The sequence below is a fragment of the Hemitrygon akajei genome, chromosome 12, assembly GCF_048418815.1.
Source record: "Hemitrygon akajei chromosome 12, sHemAka1.3, whole genome shotgun sequence".
In the NCBI taxonomy this organism is placed as follows: Eukaryota; Metazoa; Chordata; class Chondrichthyes; order Myliobatiformes; family Dasyatidae; genus Hemitrygon; species Hemitrygon akajei.
Window position 1 is genome coordinate 70,255,149 of NC_133135.1, and position 20,738 is coordinate 70,275,886.

The following is a 20,738-nucleotide window of genomic DNA, read 5'->3' on the forward strand; positions in this document are numbered from 1 at the left end:
TATACATAGCAGCAAAGGGTGTGCAGGGATGAATTTATACATGGCATTTTTGGTGTACATTCATCAGTCAGCCAGGCTTTTCACATCAAATTAAAAAGGCTCTTATGCAGAAGGTTAATTAGCTATTTGATCCAAAGTATTGATTTTGAGAAGAAAGTACTTAGCAGAAGGAGGGGAAATTTTTGAATTCACAATTTTGAAGAATCACTGGGAAGATCGAGAAAGTTGAGCAAGATATTTATTTAAATACTTAGTCACCAGTCAAATCACATTTGAAATGTTGTAATAATATGATGCCCGATCGGAACAGATGTACAATGAGATGGAAGAGGTATGAAGTGTTTCCCTTTTCTGTGAGCAGCAGTTTCTCTTATCTACAGGAGGAAGAATGGGGACATACTCTCGAGTGCTTTCATGTAAGGTGAATGGTCACGTTAAGATTAGAAATGAAGCTCCATGGTACAATGTATCCCCAGACTAGAACCACTGCTGTCAAATCGGATGCTACAATGGAATCTTGAAAATGTTTTGTTTTCGAGTAATGATGGTAGTCCCTTAAGTTATCAAGTTTACTAAACCAAGTTATCAAGTTTACTGGTCCTTTAGCAGAGACGTTCTTTGTGGACAAAGGCCTGTACTATATGCCTAGACCTATTTGTCTAAAGGCCTATCATAATTGCCTCAGTCTCACCTGCAAATCTAATCAAGACTAATATTGATTATTTATTTGTAGTCGTTCCATCAATGATGGCACAAAAAAAGTTATGTATCGCTTTTCCCTGCTGTCATAGCAGGTATCAGTGGAGCTCAAGTGTGGGCAACATGGTTAAATACTTCATCCTGCAGTGAGTTGATTTACTTTGCCAAGCAATATCTCAAAATATTTTCTTAAAGAAAGAATTGAATCTGCCTGTTGCATGGTGAATCAAAAACTTCCCTAATTGCTCAATCTCTGTTAACTCATTGATGTATAAAATAAAGATTTGCAAACATGTAAACTGATTAAATGACACTGTGGCTTTGTGCTCAAGCAGGAAAACTTCTCAAGACATATCAACTTAAATTTAAAGCTGTGTTGACTTATTTATTAGAATTTAAAAAACACCAACTTAATATATATGAAAACAGCGATCTTCAGCTATAGTGCTGCAATACCTTACAGAGAAGCATCAAAGCTTTTAAAATCCCTCAGGCTCTTGTGAATAAGCATCAAAGCATTAGGCCTTAATTATAAATAGCCTGCTGTTATGATACCAATCAAAACACTAATAACATTCTGCAGCAGACAATGCAACAAGACAAAAATTGTTATTCCTTTTATTTAGCCTTTGGCTGCTTTTCTAATGTCACACACAATATATCAAACCTAGCATTATGTGCAGACTAGCTAACAAACAAAAGCCTGTGGTAGAAATTGTGCTGGTGATGCAGAAAACTTCCTCAAGAACTATTGATTAAGTAAGAAAAGAACATGCCTGTCACGGCCAGTAATTTAAACTGCAGCTTTCTTTAATTACCTTAAAGAGTGGTATGAGAGTGTCACATTTTTATAGCTGTATTTTTTGTAATGCTCTGGAAACACAGAAGTGACTGGTAGGTTTTTGATCTCTGGGGGTAAGATCTTATCAAGGACAATGACTTGAAGGCTGTACAGTTCATTAGCACACGTGGCAGCACTATAGAACAGTGCTTGCATCTTTATGTTTATATTATATGAAACGTCACATTCCGTCTCAATTGTATGACTACACAAATCACACAATATGAAGCTCTACTCCAAACACTCTGATTAGTGACTCCTCAGGGCTGAAGGCCTGATGCATGCAATAGTACCTCAGCTATGAGTGATCATTGTAGGAGGAAGAAAGATTTTTATCAGACAGGTGGAGTAAGGAAACTCATGTTTAATAACTAATAATTCACATTTGCCACTCTTCAAATAATGAAGCAAACAGAACGGAACAGCCAGATCTCCACAACGTTCAGACAGATGTAGTTGATAAGAGGCAGCAACATTTCTGACAAATAAAAGACTGGCCAAGGCCATCTACAATGAGAGAAGTTCTCCCCACCTACCTTTAACATTGTACTGAATGACCACTGCTAAATACCGCATGCTCAATATGTTGGGCTACACCATTCGCCAAAAACTTGGCCCGATGAATCACAGAATCACTACAAAAGATCGAATATTCAATTTCAAGTGACTCACAATCCCTCAAACTCTCCAAAACTTTTTCATCATCTATTGCAGTCAGCAGGAGGATAGAATACCCTGCATCTGCCTGGATGAGAGCAGCTCCAACCAAGTCTGGAAGCACAACGTCCTGGTTAAAGCTGCCCAAAACATTTGTTTACTCCATGCATGTCCTTGCTGACACCGGGTCCTCACATGAAGACTCCTTTGCATCACTCTTACCCTTTCTTATCTCTGGAACTTCTGACAACACTGCATTCCATACTGAGTATCCTTCATTCCCTCTCTGGCATCTTTCATGAACCACTGTTAGCTTGTAGTCGCTCTTCATTTGCCCAGGCTTCATGTCCTCCGCTTCCTTCACAAAACCCTTACTGTTATGTTTTGTAACTCCAGAAGCTTATCAAAAGAAAAACACAGGAACCCGAATAACGTGTTTGCTTACTCTGTCTTACTTTAGTATGGCCCACATGTATGATATAATGACATATGCCATTCATGAACTTCGTACATATAACCAATAATGAATTATGTAACCAAAGGATGCTTAATCAAACAATATATTTATAACCTTACTCAAATATTACTGAAATATTAAATTCACTACATTTACACCACCTCTTTCAACAAAGTCAGCATCCTCCTTTGGGCAATTCCTCTGAATGAGGTGGCATAAAGTACCTCTCGACACTTTTCTGCTCTGAGGGTGCAACACAAGTCAAAGCTAAACAGAAAGAAATGCTACAGAGCTTTGATTTTAGGTGTCTGCACAATTAATAAATTGTAGGTTAATATACTGTATGTCATATTGCTATTTTGTTTTAGATCTAATGTCATTTTTGTTGATACCCCAGCAGCTAGAGTTCTGCCAATAATGGTATTATTGAAGTTTGTTGTGCAAGTGATGTCACACTGCAAGGTCTATTATGTACAGATCGGAAATTAAATTAAACTTGAATACGAGTCTAAAACAGTAACTTAGCTGAAGGAGTGAGGAAGAGTGTGAAAGACAAATTGGGAGAAAGAGCCAGACTCCTGAAAAGAAGCAACAACATAAAACACAAATCGGTTTTGGTTGGATAATGTTTTTATAGAGCACATTCTTTAAGTACAATATTAGCTATTCCATACTAAGTTAATTCAGGAAAATCATTCCGCATTTAAAACTCCTTTACTGTTCACTCAACCTAAAACAGTGTCCCAGATATATCCCAGGCTTAATCTGTTAGGGAGATTGTCACCTCAGGATCACGGAAGAACCCAGGTCAGTGATGAACACTACTAGCTCTCCATACTCTGCGGGTAATAAAACTTACCTTACAACAAACACAAAGAACACTGCAGATGCTGGGGTCAAATCAACACGTACAAACAAGCTGGATGAACTCAGCAGGTCAGGCAGCATGTTGACGGCTCCTTTCAACGGATGTTACCTTACAACAACCCTTTCAGTGTCAGTCCAAGTCTGGAACCATTGTAAGGAACCCCTCATCGTGAGATGCAAAAGCCGCACCCACTAAGTATCTTGTTAGTTGATTTAAGCCAGTTGTTCCCAAACTGTTATGGGTTACCGCCTCCTTGTCTCCCAGACCCCATCCCCAGCACCCCACTTTCTCTCCCCAGCCATTACGTAAAAAACTATAAAGAATGTTGATTTATGATGCACAGTGAAAGAAAATAGGAACTGCAAATTCAAAGCCGTGATAAATAATTGCAAAAAAATTCAAATCTATATAAAACCACAAATAAATTTATTTATTTATTTAACTGCAGTAAAATAATTTTCACCAACAATTTTAGTGTGTACATTAATCATCCAACTGTTCACGGATTCATTGCTTTTTCACCTTTCAATGAGGTGGATGGGCTTGGCACAGTGATATCAGCTTCCTGACATCAGGCTGAATAGTATTCGGAAGGAATCTCAGATCCCGATCCCCACTTTTGATAATTTGCAGACTGTTTTGTTGCTTTGAAAGAATTTGGATGACTGCATTGAAGCCATGTTCCACTAAGTATGATGTTGGAAAGGCAATAAAGAACTTTATCTACAGTACATGATAGCATTCTGAGATTTCTTTCTGCAACCATAAGTCTTGGTATGATTTTTCTAAACCTTGGCTTTAGCTCAAAGTCATTTTGTAGCAAGATAAATTCATCCTCCATCCTTCCTATTAATTCCTCATCACATGTTCAGGAATGGGTTTATTACCCAGTCCGGAATTTGGATCGAGAGAAGATCCTGAGGTCTCTCTGGCATGTCTTTATGCAGCTCACCCAGGTGAACACAGTTTACTTGAATATCATCATCTGGTATTCTTTCTTTCTCTTTCAACTCAGAGAAGCTCAGAAATTGGAAAAGGTCATGACAGCCAATGAAGCACTTAAATGGGATTAACTTCTATGAAGTCAATTAATTTGACTTTGATAAGATCCACATCATTTCCTTGCAACTGAAGATTGATTTAATTAAACTTTGTGAGTAATTCTGTCAAATAAGCAATGCCATGCCTAATATTCTTGAGTTGATTACTGAATGAAGCATTTGAGTCTTCAAAGAATTTTATCGCAGTTTAAAAATGCACAGAAAAGCATCACGGGCAGTTTCCCTTTGAACCTGTGTGTAAACCAGGAAGCATTCAAACTGTTCATCGATATGTTGGCTCATCTAACTGCAGAGCAACTTCTGATGTCCTATGTATGTTACACAAGGGGTCTTCTACATTCTCAGACATTTCATCTATTCAACTTTGAAAAGAGTTGTCACAGAGCAGAATCACCTTAATTATTTGGTCTGGTAACTTGCAAAAAACATACTCAGAACCTCCCTTACTGCTGGCAGAATCAGTTCTTCTCCAATTGAATGGGGCTTTCCAGATTTACCAATGAGCAATGAAATGTTGTTTGAAGCACGCAAACTATTACTGTTTTGTTGTGAGTTGCTGTCAAACATCATTTGAAATGTTTTCCATTTCTGAAGGTTTTTACAAAGTGACTGAAATAAGCCAAGCTCTTGTTTGCTTTATTGGAGTGTATTCTCTTTAAATGTTCAAGCACCTGGACAGTTTCATTGCCTCGTTTGAAAAAAAAACTATTTCACGCAACAGACACAAAGGCTGCTGTTGGTTGCTTGGTGACGGTATAAATCCATATTTTTAGTTACTCCACACTACACTTCTGTTTTGTTTGGTCTGCTTTCACCATTTTTGTTGTGGATTAGTGACCATGATCAATTTCCTATTTCAAATCCAAACTCAAGCGCTGTGATCAATAAAGGGGAAAATTATGACATCATCACAGATCAGCTAAAACCTAACTCTGTCTGAAGGTACGTAAAGTGGGGCCGCAATATCTCAGTTGTGCCATAGGCTAGAGAAGGGTGGTCAAGACCATTCAAAGGGGCAGATTCTGAACTATGCCCCATTGAATGCCATACCCTAATTCACAGGAATTGAGTCACTGCCTGATTCAAGTAGAGGAATTTTACTAGCTAATATTGTACTATGCAGTGAATGGTGATAATGTGCCGGCTGTGCTGGACCAGGAAATGACACGTTTTCTTCAGTCCAGATTTCTCATAATATGACAAATATAGAGGTATCATTTTGCTTTTCAGAAACTATAATGTGCTTCAAGCAAATTTTAAGAGAACAAACAGTAAGTCAGCAAGTGATGAGGTGACCATTTGATCATTGTAATCAATTATGAGACACTGAGGATCAAATGCTTATGATTTGTAGTTAATTTCTTAAATTAAGTCTGTAATTCTTCAACTTCTGCTCTTGCTACCGAGTGCCATACATCACCACCTCCTTTATTTATATTGCTGCCTTAGAAACTCCCGCTTTGGGAACCTCTGATTTAATCCATGCGCTTAATCTGGCCATGATTGCAGGAGGAGTAGGAGGGATGGCATGTGGGAGAAATTAGGCAATCATGTATAAGAGAGAGGAGAGAGAGAAGGAGAGAGGAAAGGGAGAGAGAGAAAGAGATAAACAAGAAAAAGGAAAGAAGTCATAAGACTGACTAAAATGGAGCTCATGTCAGGATGTGGAATTTTTCTGAATATACTGTTATCACTGGAGTTAGGCAGCTTTAGTTTTGTTCCCCAAGAATCAAAACTCACCTCTGAAGCCTTGCTGCAGTAGTTGGCAGTCAATCATCTGAATTAGATTTAGTTTTGGATATATTTTGTTCTTTTAAGTTATTATATTGCACAGAAACTTTATTGTGCTGTTTGATGGCAATTAATTGTAATGCCCTGGTTAAGATTTCTACTCCTATGCTGTACATACTTCACTTTAGCAGTTTAGCAATATGAACCCTGCTGAGAGGGTTACATTTGTAGGGGCCATCGTCCAGGGATTGTGGATGCTGTGCGACTCCTGTTTTATGATTGATTAAGTGGTTTGTGTATTTAAGCCAGTGGTTAGGCTTGTGTCAGGGAAAGTGATTAAGGTACTTTATTATGGATACCACAGAAATAAAGGTTTGGTGTGATTTGAAGTGGTTATCCATAAATTATGCTTGTGACCTGAACAGGATGGATGTCCGAATTCCTGATGAACTGCTACTGAGAGTGCTGAGTTCTTAAAAGTGTTGGGAAAAGTTAAGCTAATTGAACACTATTTTGACCAATCAGACTAGCAGTGATGTAACTGAAGTTGCATAGCCTGATAGGTTAGGTGACCTTGGAGAGGCAGGGTCATGGGCAGTCTATATTTTAAGAGAAGTAGGGCATGTAGCTGAGGGTGAAGATTTTGAAGACAAGTTTTTCTCGCTTCTGTGAAGTGAGGGGAAGGAGTTCCCTGTTGTGAAAGGTCTAATGTGTCCTTCAGCAGTTGACAGAAATTCGGAGCTAGTTTCGCCTATTAAATCACTGGTTGATAAATGCCAAAGTTATCATAGGCTGAGAGATTTAATTTTGGATTATTATTAATTAAAATTATTTAATTTAATTTTTTTCTTTGAAGCCTTGATGTAGTAGTTAGCAGTCAACAATCTTGAATTAGATTTAATTTTGGATATTTTCTGTTCTTTGAAGTAATTATATTGCACAGAAACTTTATTGTGCTATTTGCTGGCAATTGATACATTTTGATAAGTCAATTCTGTGTGTTTTTTACTTTATAAATCATATTTATCTCTCTATAACACAAAATAAATCACTTACTTTATTCATAAATGCTAAAATACTTGAGTGAAAGGTATAACATTCATAGACAATGGCAAGATTTTGTGACAGACAAGATTACAGGAGGAATGCTGGACACCCAAGAGGTGTGTGAGCAATGTCATCAGATGCAATCTCAAAATGACATGAAACAAGAGTTGGCAATAATGATACCCTTCCTGTTTTAATGAAGAAAGGTCTGTATTATAGTGCCTTACACAGTCTTACATTTTCCCAAAATGCTTGTCTTACATTATCATACTGTAATGGTGAAGCTAATCTTCCACAAATAACAAATTGATAATGATTAGAAATTTTTTGTGCTCCTGGATGATGGCTAAATGTGTTCCAGAGCACAGAAAATAACATTAATTTGAAATGGTGCCATGGGATCTTTTAAATCCACCCAAGAGAGCAGATGATCCTTGTTTAATGAACCAAGTGCAAGATGCTAACTTGGACAGAGCAACACTCAGTCTGTAGAAAAGGCTTCACTGCTTAGGTAACCACAGTAAGACCAGAACCCTCAAGCTTCTCCCCCAAAATCATTAACAGTTTCGGGTTGATTTGTAGAGGATACATAAAGATGAAGCATTTACCAGTAGCCTTTTCAAAGCATTCTGAGGTATAAATTCTGATGTAGCATAAAACATGCTATGGGGTAAATGTATGTGTATTTTGTAGAAGTTGTTATCAGAATTCTAGAATACACTGGAGGCTGGGCTATTGACTACGTTGTTGGTCCACCATTGTAATTCCCTTGGTTAGCTCAAGGTACAGGTACGACTGAGCAAGTGATGGATACAGTATCCTTCACAGGTTAGGTTGTCGATGGTTGGGTTGTTGATTAGGTAAATGGTTATAGAGGATCAGGAAATTTGGTTACTGCACTGGCAGATGGTGGTAACTGCCTGGGCTAATCAATGGGATCGTGAAAAGGATTACGGTGGGCATAATTGGTGACCGGAAGGATTAGAACTGAAAGAGATAAAAGCCAAGTATGTGATTTACTGAGTTCCTGGTCTGGTGCTGGGTTATGAAAACCTGATCGTTTGACACTTCTGAGACATTGTTGACTTCCAGGATGACTTGATTTAATTTCCTCTTCAATTTCTAAAAAAGAGCTTTGAACAAGTGATGATCTATAACTGTTGCCTATATTGCATTGACTGCCCTGAGAGGATGGAAGCCATTTAAAGAACTACGTTGCTAGATAACCAGGTAGCCAGTCACCTCAGAAGACAGCAGAGAATCATTCTCAGTGGGACTAGTGTCACATATAGATTAGATTTCACTAGAATACATTATTGAATCGGTTAGGGTTTTATAACAATCCACCAATTTTTGTCAGATGTTGTTTACTGGCAGTGGTTTATTTTGTTCTCTGTCTTTTTTAAATGGAATTAAAATTCCCATGGATGGGGCTATTAAGCCAACTTTTAGATTACTAATGCTGTTACATGAATACTGGGCTACTGCTCTATTCCCAACTACGAGATAGGAAAAGTTAAATAGTTTTGCTATCAACAACAAATTCTGTTTGCACAATGATGAATATTACTATGCTGGAAGGTATTGATTTCAGTTTTTCTACCACTAAAACAAATATTGGCAGTATGTCATGTTTGGAAGAAAGCAAAATTGAATCACTGTACATTCCAATCGACTTAAAAGTCAAATATTTTAAAGAGGTCAGAGAAAGGTAAATGGACCACAAAACCCCTTGCAGTCCCCTCAGTATGTTGCAGTGTTGCATTCTGCACTCACCTGTTGCCCGGTAACAAGGAGGATTGCGCCTTCTTTCCAATGTGCCACTTGCCTGTAAATGTGATCCAAGATTAAAAGCTCACTCCAGCAGTTCTGAAGTAGTTTCATTTGGTCGTCAACCTGCCAAACACAAAAAAATACATTTGGTCTGTGCTCAATTCCCCAGAATTTACTGCTTTGATAGATAAGTGCACAGAGCAGCTGCAATCCACCAGTTTGCATCAGCAATGAAATGACACACATGCAGGCACAATAATCCCAACACTATTTCATTGCATTAGACTGTACTTTAAAAGAAGCACTAGAATAGAAACACATTGTAAACTAGATTGATGATAGAAGATTGAGGAAGGTAGGGCAGTAGACATTGTCCATATGGACTTGGCAGGCTGATCCAGAGGTTAATGCACATGGGATCCAAGACAAACTAGCTAATGAGATCCAAAACTGGCTGGGTGGAGGAAGGCAGAGGAGAGCAGTGATGGAACAAACCTTTCCTGATTGGACATTTGCAACTAGTGCTGTACCACAGGGATTAGTGTTGGGACCCATTTAGTATACTATATACTTAAACTATCTGGATGTGAATGTGGGATGAATGATTAGCAACTATGTAAATGACATGAAAGTTGGCGGTGCAGTGCTGTGGAGAGTGAGAAAGTTTGTGCAAGGATATAGCGGGACAGATCAGGTGGAAAATTGGGCAGAGCACTGGCAGATGAAATTTAATTTTGGGAATTCAAATGGGAGTAGGGTAAATACAGTAAATGGAAGAGAACTAATGAATGTTGAAAAACAAAAAGGCTTTGGGGTTCAAGTCCACAGTTACCTAAAAACAGATTCACAGGTAGATAGGATGGTGATGGAGGTATATTCTGTAGTTGTCATTATAAGTCAGAGCACAGAATATAAAAGATGGGATGCTGCAACTTTGCATAATACTGGGTAGATCACACAGAATATTATGTGTGGCTTTCATCACTACATCAGAAGAAGTACACGGTTGTGCTGGAGAGAATGCAAGATGTTGGCTGGATTGAAGAGTTTAGTTAGGGGGAGAATTGGATTTGCTGGGTTTGTTTTCGCTGCAGCAAAGGAGATTGAGGAGTGATTTGATATAAACCAAAATTAAGAGGCACAGACAGGTGAGATAAGAGTTTTTTCCTGTATGTCAGGTGTATCAAAAACACGAGAGCATTGGCTTCAGAAGAGAGGTAGGAGAATTTGCGGGGAAAGGTTTTTATTGAAACAAAGAGTGTGGTTGATATCCAGAGGTCTCTGCCAGAGGAGATGGTGGACACAGATACAATCAGTACCTTTAAGGGGCATTTAAATAGGCATGGCACGGAAGAATGGTACAGGAGTGAGACAGATCAGATGTCAACCTTGCATTCAACATCATTAAGACCAAAGAACTAATTGTGGATTTCAGGAAGGGGAAGTTGAGGGAAAACACATAAGTCCTCATCAAGGGAATAGTAGTGGAAAGGGTGAGCAGTTTCAAGTTTCTGGGTGTCAACATCTCTGAAGATCTATCCTAGGCCCAACATATTGATGCAATTACAAAAAAAACACCACAACTGTTGGATTTCATTAGGAGTTTGAGGAGACTTGATATGTCACCAAAGACCTGCAAATTTCTACATATATACCATGAAGAGCATTCAAATTGGTTGCATCACCATCTGGTATAGAGAGGCCACAGCAGAGGATTAAAAAATGGTACGCAAAGTTGCCAACTCAGCCAGCTCTATCATAGACACCACTCTCCCTCGGATTGAGGAGATCTTCAAAAGGCAATGCCTCAAAAAGGCAGCATCTGTCATTAAGGACTCCTTTCACCCAGGACATGCCCTCTTCTCATTGCTGCCATCAAGGAGGAGGTGTAGGAGCCTTAAGACACAGGCTCAATATTTCAGGAACAGCATATTCCCCTCCACCATCAGATTTCTAAATGGACATGTACACTACTTCACTATTTATTTAGCTTTTATTTAATTTAAATTTTATATGCTGTATATATACTTAGTTTATAGTTAATTTATTATGTATTGCAATGTACTGCTGCCACAAAACAACATATTTCATGTTACATGCCAGTGATATTAAACCTGACTCTGAAGAATAAATGCATAATGCAGTTAAGTGAGATTAGCATATATGAGCAAGATGGTTGGTATGAAAATGGTGGACTGAGAGCCTTTAACAGCTCTATAACTTTGATTATATATCCAGATGATCAATTTCTTAAAACACAAAAGCGATTTTAAGGTGTGATAACATACCATCAAATATATCGGGGATATTTTAATAACTGGGCAGTCCTCAAGTTATATTTTAGTGGGGAATATTAATAACTGAATTATGTAACTAGTAACACCTGACAGGTGATCAATAAATAGTTATCTGAAATCTACATATAGTCTGGGCTTGGAATATTTTGCAGTAACTTTGTAAGTACACTATGCAAATGAATTTTATCTAAAATATTTGTTCTTCAGTTACAAGACTTCAGAAATTCATTTTGATCTTCTGTACCCAAAACATCAAAATCCTTAAAATCTGGAAATTCAGTGAGTGACATCCAACTGTAAAGCTGCTTGGGTAAAATTTATTTGCATTACCATAAAGGAGAAGGTTCTAATTTGAAAGGCAAAGCCTGCTTCTGTGGTATTCAAAACACCAGTCTTGCCTGATGTGTGGGTCACGGGAGTTGAAGGCTTCATTTTCCTGAGTGGGAAGTCTTTGATGTTCAATCCACATATTTCATCCAATGATGATGCCATTTGATGCAGAGCCCGACCTAGCCTTTGTTCCCCTTACTGATCACCTCCACACAGCCTCATCCTGCAGGACAGAGTGAAGAGGACTCAGCCCAATACATTACAGGCACGTTCCTCCCCACCAATGGCAGGATCTGCAGGAGGCACTGCTTCAAAAAGGCGACATCTGTCATCAAAGATCCCTGCCATTCAGGCCATCCTATTTTTATGCAACTAAAATTTGGCAAGAGATACAGGAGCCTGAAGGACCACACCACCAGCTTCAGGAAGGAACGGCTATTTCCCTTTCAAATTCGGATTTAAATGAGTGACCCTTTATTTTTCCAAACAGTAACCTCGTAGTTTTATATTTTCCACATGCGAAAACAAGCTTTCCACTCTGACATGATCCGTCAGCATCTCGCTGATTACGTCATGGAAAATAATCAGCATGTCACATGAGGGTGGCACTTTAGCACAATGGTTAACATAACGCTTTACAGTGCAAGTGATTGGGGTTCAATTCCTGCTGCAGTCTGTAAGAAATTTGTACATTCTCCTTGTGACCACATGGGTTTCCTCTGGGAGCTCTGGTTTCCTCCCACAGTCCAAAGACATATGGATTAGTAAAGGTTAGCAAGTTGTAGGCATGCATTGTTGGCACCGGCATGACAAAAATTGTCGGCTTTTCCCCGCAATCCTTCGACTGTGTTGATTGTTGATGTAAACAATACATTTCACTGTATGCTCTGATGTTTCAATGTACATGTGACAAGAAAGCTAATCTTTAATCTTTAATATTCAATCTTTGAAATCAGACAATAGAGTTAATTATCTAAAATGTAAACAGCATTCAACACCATTACTTTAAGATTTTCTGAAAATCTGAGAAAAAATATACATTGAGCATTTCATTAGATTTAATTAATATTTCATCTCCAAATACTTTTATTTCCTTAGAACAGAAATCATACAGATTGTTTCAGATCCTGAGAACCTCAATAAGGCTAATCTGCTAAGACCTTCCAGGTCATATGATATCTTGCAAACTGCTCAGAAGTGCTTGAAAAAATCTATGAATTCATTAGAAATATGTCACTAGTGCAATGATAATTTTAAGTATCTTCTATGATCATTTACAAGTTTGTCTCTGCTTCTCTGTACTTGGACGAGGTGACAGATGAGGAAAACTGTTTTATGTACCATGTCACCTTTAAGTTCAGTTGTTTGGCCATTTGTTATGTGGGTTTCATATCAAGTATTAGGAGATACACACATTGTGCCAAATCCATCCACAGTCAATAACAGCAAATGTTCTGTCTATTCCCATCAGCATGCTGTACTTTGCCTCAGTAATTCATTCAAAATGGTGAATAAATCAGAGGCAAATCAGCATAGTGATATTACCAAACTGTGTTTATAACTACTAAGTAAGAACATTCTGAAAGAACCAAATGTATCCAGATGATAGAAATACTTAATTATGATCATCAGGTTAGAAAATGCTTATTTCATTGGCCAACAGTCTGTTTGATTTCCCTTCAGTGAATCTTGCAAGCAGAGTTATTAGAGTCTGGCTGCATCCCAAATGTTAAAGAGTTTCTTGTCTGGTGCCGCAGACATGATCCTGTGAACACACAGCTTTATTGGCGGACTTTTCATTGTAAGGTATGTTTCATTGAGATTAATTATGAATATAACTGACGTGAAGTTTAAATAAAATCTCTAGGACAGTCCAACTTAATTCTATGTATGAAAATTAGCTAGGTGTTTTAAATATTTCAGTTTGCTTTATATGCAATATTGAAAATTCAATTTCTCAGCTTGCTCATTGGTGAGGAATGGAAGTGCAGGAAGAGGATGGGGAGATTAGGAGTAATAAACCTAGGGAGAATTAGGCAGAAAAAGAAACCCCTAACTAAGCACTTACTTAGCTAAAACCTCAATTGGCATATGATCTGGAACAATGTATTTAATAACTTCCAATAGACAGAAACTGTATGATGGACTCTGTACTGATAACTGGAGGAAGACCCTTCATTATCACCTGAACCAGATGGGCTACACCCCTGGGTTCTAACAGAGGTAACTGAAGATATTGTGGAGGCATTAGTAATGATCTCTCAAGAATCTCTAGATTCTGTGATGGTTCTGGAAGACTTGAAAATGGCAAATGTCACTTCACTCTTCAAGTAGGGAGAGAGGCAGAAGAAAGGAAACTATAGGCCAGTTACTCTGACCTCAGTAGTTGAGAAGATGTTGGACTTGATTATTTAGGATGAAGTCTCAGGGTGCTTGGAGGCACAAGCTGAAACAGGCCAAAGTCAGTGTGGTTTCCTCAAGGGAAAATCTTACCTGTTGAGATTCTTTGAAGAAATAACAAACAGGAGAGACAATGGAGAATTAGTTGATGTTGTGTATTTGAATTTTCAGAAGGTCTTTGATAAGGTGCAACACGTGAGGCTGCCTAACAAGTTTTGAGCCCATGGAATTACAGGAAAGATACTAGTATGGATAAAGCTATGGCTGATTGGCAGGAGGCAAAGAATGGTTGGCTGCCGGTGATGAGTGGTGTTCCACAGGGTCTGTGTTGGGACCAATTCTTTTTATGTTATATGGCAATGACTTGGATGCTAGATTTGATGGCTTTATTGTAAAGTTTGCAGACAATATGAAGATAAGTGCAAAGGCAGGTAGTTCTGAGAAAGTAGAGAAGCTACAGAAGAACTTAGACAGATTAAGAGAATGGACAAAGAAGTAACAGATAGAATACAGTGTCAGGAAGTGTATGGTCATGCACTTGGTCAGAAGAAATGAAAGGGTAGACTAATAAATTCTTCTCGGCTTCGAACTGGGTACAGGTATCAATTTTAACTGAGATTTTGATGACAAACTTTTCCATACTCATTAGGGATGATGCCTGGGCATGTCTAGTCTGGTGGTATTTATATCCCCATTATCCATCCCTCTTAATTGGTTAGTCCTAATCATATCAGGTTTCTGCTTTCCCACCTTATTTACAATTGAATTCCAGTTCTTACTTAGAGAGAGACCTACGCCTTTGTTAAAATTCTTTTTCTCTATTTTTATTTCAATGGCTTCCTTCAGCAGGCAGTCCCAAAAGCCATTGGTGCAGAAGAGAAGTTTTATGACATCGAAGTCAATCCTATGGCCATTGCAAATGCAATGTTCTGCTACCACTAATTTCTCCGGATAACCCAAAAGGAGCTCCTTCTGTGCGCCTGATGTGGGTTTCCACTGTGCATCTCACCCGGCTGATATATGCTGTTTTGCATTCACAGGGAATCCTGTAAGTGCCAGCCATCCTGAGCCCCAGGTCATTTTTGACCCACATTAGCTGTGATTTGAGCTTCCTAATGGGTCTGTGGATGTACTAATCCAGTATTTATTCGGTATCCTGGCGAACTTTGCAGAAACTGGAAATATAGGTGGAGGACTTAGAGGAGAGGGCTATGAGTTCATCACCCTTACGTCCCAAATGCTTCTTCAGATACATTGATGACACCTTCGTAGTGTGGTCTCATGGAATCCAGGCACTCCAACAGTTCCACAAGCATCTGAACATTCAATTTATGATGGAGATGGAGAAGAATGGTTGCTTCCCATTCCTGGACATTCTAATACGGCAGAAACTGGATGGTAGCCTCAGACATGGCATCTATTGGAAACCCACTCACATAGACTTATACCTCAACAATAACAGGCACCATCAAGCCTCCCAATGTAGGACAGTTCCTCCTACTTTGATTAACCGTGCGAGAACTGTTTTGAACCCGAAGGAAAACAAAATAATTACGCATGACATTCCTACAGAATGGCTATAAGCTGAAGGAAATCAATTGGGCCCTTAAAAGGGATGATGGAAAAACCAGGAAATCTAACAACGAGGAGGAACTTGTCACTACCACCTGTCTTCCCTATATTTCCATGGTTTCTGCAAAGAAGAAATACTAGATTAATACCACCCACAAGCCCATAAGGAAGCTCAAATCATAGCTTATGTAGATCAAAGGTGACCTGGGACTCAGGACAGCTGATGTTTACAGGATTCTCGGTAAGTATGGGACAGAGTATGTTGGCCAGACAGGACTCATGGTGGAAGCCGGCATCAAGGAACACAGGAGGTGCTTCCGTTTGGGTTACCCGGAAAAATCAGCGGTAGCAGAACATTATATTCGCAATGGCCATAGGATTAACTTTGATGGCACAAAACTACTGTGCTGTGTCAATGGCTTTTGGGACCACCTGGTGAAGGAAGCCATTGCAATAAAAGTAGAGGAAATGAAATTTAACAAAGACAAAGGTTTCTCTCTAAGTAAGAACTGGAATTTGATTGTAAATAGGTGGAACAGCAGAAACCTGATTAGATGAGGACTAAACAATCAGGAGAGATGAATGATGGTGGTATAAATACCACCAGACTAGACATGCCTAGGCATCATCCCTGATGAAGGTGACAGAGTCTGTTATTGAAACGTTGGTTAAAATCAATATCAGTACCTAGCTGGACGCCTGAGAAGAGCTTATTCGTCATATACACCGGGAAAGCACTAGATCCTTATTCAAAGTGTAGACTATTTTCTAAATGGAGAGAAAATATAAAAACTGAGTTGAAAAGGGATTTGGGCGACCTTGTGCAGGATTTCCTAAAGGTTAATTTTCAGGTTAAGTTTGTGGTGAAGAAGGCAAATTGGATGTAATGTTGAGACTAGTAAGGGCTCACTTGGAGTATTGTGAGTAGTTTGGGCCCCTCATCTTAGAAAGGATGTGCGAAACTGGAAAGGATTCAAATGAAGTTCTCAAAAATAATTCTAGGGTTGAACGGCTTGAAGAGTGTTTGGTGGCTTTGGGCTTGTATGCACTAGAATTCAGAAGAATGAGGGGTGACCGAATTGAAACCTATTGAATGGTGAAGGGTCTTGAAAGAGTGGATGTGGAGAGGATGTTTCCTATGGTGGGAGGGTCCAAGACCAGAAGACACAGCCTCAGAATAGAGGGGTGTCCTTTTACAATGGAGATGAAGAGACATTTCTTCAGCCAGAGTGTGGAGAATCTGTGGGATTCATTGCCTCAGGCAGCTGTAGAGGTCAAGTCTTTATGTGTATTTAAGGCAAGGTTGATAGATCCTTGATTGGTCAGGGCATGAAGGGATAAGGGGTGAAAGCAGGATATTGGGACTGAAAGGAAAATTGGATCAGCCATGATGAAATGGCAGAGGAGAATAGATTGGCCAAATGGCCTAATTCAGCTCCTATATCTCATGGTCTTATGGTCTTAAAAGTATTCTAATTATGCTTAATAAGTGCAAAAACATAGAATTGATCATTGTGTTAAGGATAAGGGAGAGAGGAAATAAAAATCATATTGCTCTATACTGCAATAATTAAGTACTGATAGAGTGAAGTCAAAAATTCGAATTCAAACTGGTCAACAGGCATAGTAGTGGTTTGACTTTACTTTCAACATCACTTTCTGAGCTCTAAGTAGAGCAAATATTGCTTTGCCAAAATTACAAATAATAATTAATAACAACTTACGATTTCTATATAAATTACAATTTAAATTATAATTTTTCCATCACCATGACAACTTATACATTTAAGAAGACATTGTGGAGTTTACACTTAGTCCCTTCTAACTAATTCTCCCACCCATCACTTTCAAAATGAGTCAAAATTATTCCATGTCATTGTCAAGATTCAGGGTTGGGTGGAGGAGGACACAGAAGGTGGTAATTTTACTGAATTTTTTAACAAGGTAAAGATTCTCCAAGCTGGTCAAGGAATCTCCAGCTGAAATGTGATGTAACTCACTTTTGACACAGGATAACATCATGGTAGAGGAGTTAAAAATACTGCTCTGAATGAGCTGCTTAGCTTGTAAAGGGGAGGAATGGTAGTGATGGCTGAAGAGGATCTACATCTTAGTGGTTGTCACTCATTGAGCATCCTCTTCAAATACTTTTGCTGCTGATTCTAATCACCACTTCTAGAGATACTTGTTATTTCATGTTCCTGCTGCTGCATCTTTCAGCAGGCTCACCTAAATAAAGGATATTCTCTGATGCAATTCTTATTAGGTGTCCACCAAAACGAGCAGCAATGATGCTGGAAATTCTCTGGTGGACTTGATGTACACAAGGCAATTTTTATGCTATTCTATCATGGGAGGTCATCTTCCTCACTTGGACATCATGCACCAGATTTTCTAATGCTGTCCAGGAAGCTTGCTGCCACCTCCCTAGTCAGTGAGCTATCCCGTAGCATTCTTCTCTATGGCAGCTGTTGCACTTCTCAGTTTCAGTAGGAGTATCATGGAATCGTAGATCATTGCCACTCGGCCCTTCCACCGTGCAGCATCTGGTCCATAGCTTTCCACACCAAGGTGATTCAAGAGCTCAGCTAGACAATTCTTCAATGCATCTCATTTTCTACTATTCTCTCAGGCAGTGCATTCCATGTACTTAATACTCTCTGGATGAAGAAGCTCTGCCTTATGTCCCCCTTGAAATCTCTTCCCCTTTACCTCAGATCTATGTCCTCTAGTTTTATCTATGCCTGCTATGGGTTATTTGCAGTCTACTCTATCTATATGCCCCTCGTAACCGCGTCTGCTCCAATGAGAACAGATCGTGTTTCTTCCATCTCTCCTCATAACTAAAGTGCTCTATTTATTTATTTAGAGATTCTGTGAGGGACAGGCCCTTTAGACCCAATGGTCTGCACCTGCTAGCAATCCACCTATCTAACACTAGCCTAATCACAGGATTATTTACAGTGATCATTTAACCTACCAACCGGTACATCTTTGGACTGTCGAAAGAAACAGAGCACCTGGTGGAAACCCACATGGTTTACAGACAGAATATACAAACTCCTTACAGAAGGTGCTGAACTGAACACGGAACATCCCAAGCTATGGTTAGTTGCACCACATGAACTGCTATACTACTATGGTGCCCTCTAATCCATCTCAGGCACAATCCTTTTCTTCCTATACCTTGCTGACCAAACGGCACAAAGTACTCCAGCTGAAGTCTGCCCAGAGTTTTGGAAAATTGGAGCATAGCCTTCCTGTATTCAATATCCCATATAATGAAGTCCAATATCCTACATGCCATCCGGTGGTCTAGTGACAGCTGCTCCAGACTTTGAGGTGAGTGGTCCCGGTTTCGAATCTGGCTGGCCCCTTGCACGCTTTCCACCCTGTGGCCAAATAGCAGAGTCTTGGTGCATTTTGGAGAATGCTGTTCTACTTTAAAATTTGTTCTCACAGAATGAGACATTATCATGTGGTCCTGTGTATCATGTCCTTTCACCAAATATTATCCCTCATGGAGTGCACCAAATATTTCCTTTGCTCCTTCAACCCACTTGTACAGCACCTCATCAAAAAAACTCAAAGATTTTAAAGTTTAAACATAAAATATTAAATCTGCTTTTTTTCCCCTAATGTAGTTGCTACCTGTGTCTTTATGATGTTTCCACTATCTTTTGTTCCCCTTTCATGTTTTGTTTTTATTTTCTCTTGTTTGAGGTAATAACACAGTAGTTTTACCCAGAACTTTTCTCAGCTCAGTCAAATGTTCACTCATTTTTACAACTTCAGCCAGTTTGTTTTAAGAAAGGCCACACATTGTTGCAACGTTAACTATAATCTATTTCAAATATCAGCAACCAGTAATCAACCTGCTTTAAAGTCACCAATATTATTGATGGAATTAACGGATGACTCTAATTCCAATTGGTAGTAAAAGAAATCAAATAGAACATTGAACAACACAGTCCAGGAACAAGCTCTTTAGCCCTCAATGTTGTGCCGAACGAGTCAAAGTTTCTCTTTGAAAGAGAAGAAAAACCTGGTTCATTACCTAGTCACTGAGTGAAGTTCCTGGATTTAAAACACAACCTACATGATTGAACAAAACAAAATATTAATCTACTTCTCCTTTGGCTGACCTGGAAAGTGCTCATTCCCTTTTCTACTCCTCTTCAAAAGCCTTATGACTATGAAGGAGGTAAAGTTCAAGGACACCCTTAGGCAAGCAGAGGTAAAGAATTAGCTTAGAATAAATGGAGTCAAAATTGTCCTAAACTCAGTCAACATGCCCCCCTGTACATGCTTGCTCATTTTGCATGGTCAGCGTCAGATCTTATTCAATGTGTAAAGGTGCTTAAAAATTTTAATGCTTTCTCTCTCCAACAAACTGCAGAATGAAAGTGTTTATTAACACGATGAGGTTGTAACTTCTGCTCCCCATGACTTCCATCAGGATCTTCCAGTTCATATCAGCAGAGGTATAGAATTTGGCTCAAATTCTCTGACAGAATTATTATCCTATCGTTTTTTCTCCACTTCAATGCCAGGTCCCAAAAGTCAAAGGACAATGCTCAATGCTCGACAAAGAGGATTTTGTTAGACATGCAATAATCAAAGTGAGATTTTGTTTCAATCTAAACACAAATACATTGTGTCATTCAGTAACCTCGGTATTTCTAACTTTATTTCCTTTGACGTGCACTGCCTTTGTTAAAGTTATTAATTAAGTAATTTGCTAACAATGTGACAAGTGATCTGCATGATCATTTATTATTAATTCTCCTATAGTTAGGGGTTATCTTAAGCAAGTGAGTCTGCAAGGCAAAACAAATGCCTGAGGTGTCATTAAATATGAAGGAGTGAAAGCCTGAACAAGAGCATTATTGTTGCATGCATGGCTCTTCCCACACCTCCTCACACTAGTTCATTTCAACTGTTGCTGATAAATGAAAGCGACCATTGAAGTTAGTAAACAGAGCAGAAGAAAAATCTCTTTAAT

General features: G+C 38.9%; 1 protein-coding gene across 14 annotated transcripts in view; it reads right to left on the bottom strand.

Annotated features, from left to right (window-relative positions):
- nr5a2 (nuclear receptor subfamily 5, group A, member 2) overlaps positions 1-20,738 on the bottom strand; it is a 188,432-nt gene that overhangs the window by 69,308 nt on the left and 98,386 nt on the right. For all 14 annotated transcript variants that reach the window (XM_073063442.1, XM_073063438.1, XM_073063439.1 and 11 more), the window contains one exon: positions 9,138-9,257. In XM_073063442.1, coding sequence (XP_072919543.1) covers positions 9,138-9,257 — 120 coding nt within the window. The remainder of the gene's footprint in view (positions 1-9,137; positions 9,258-20,738) is intronic.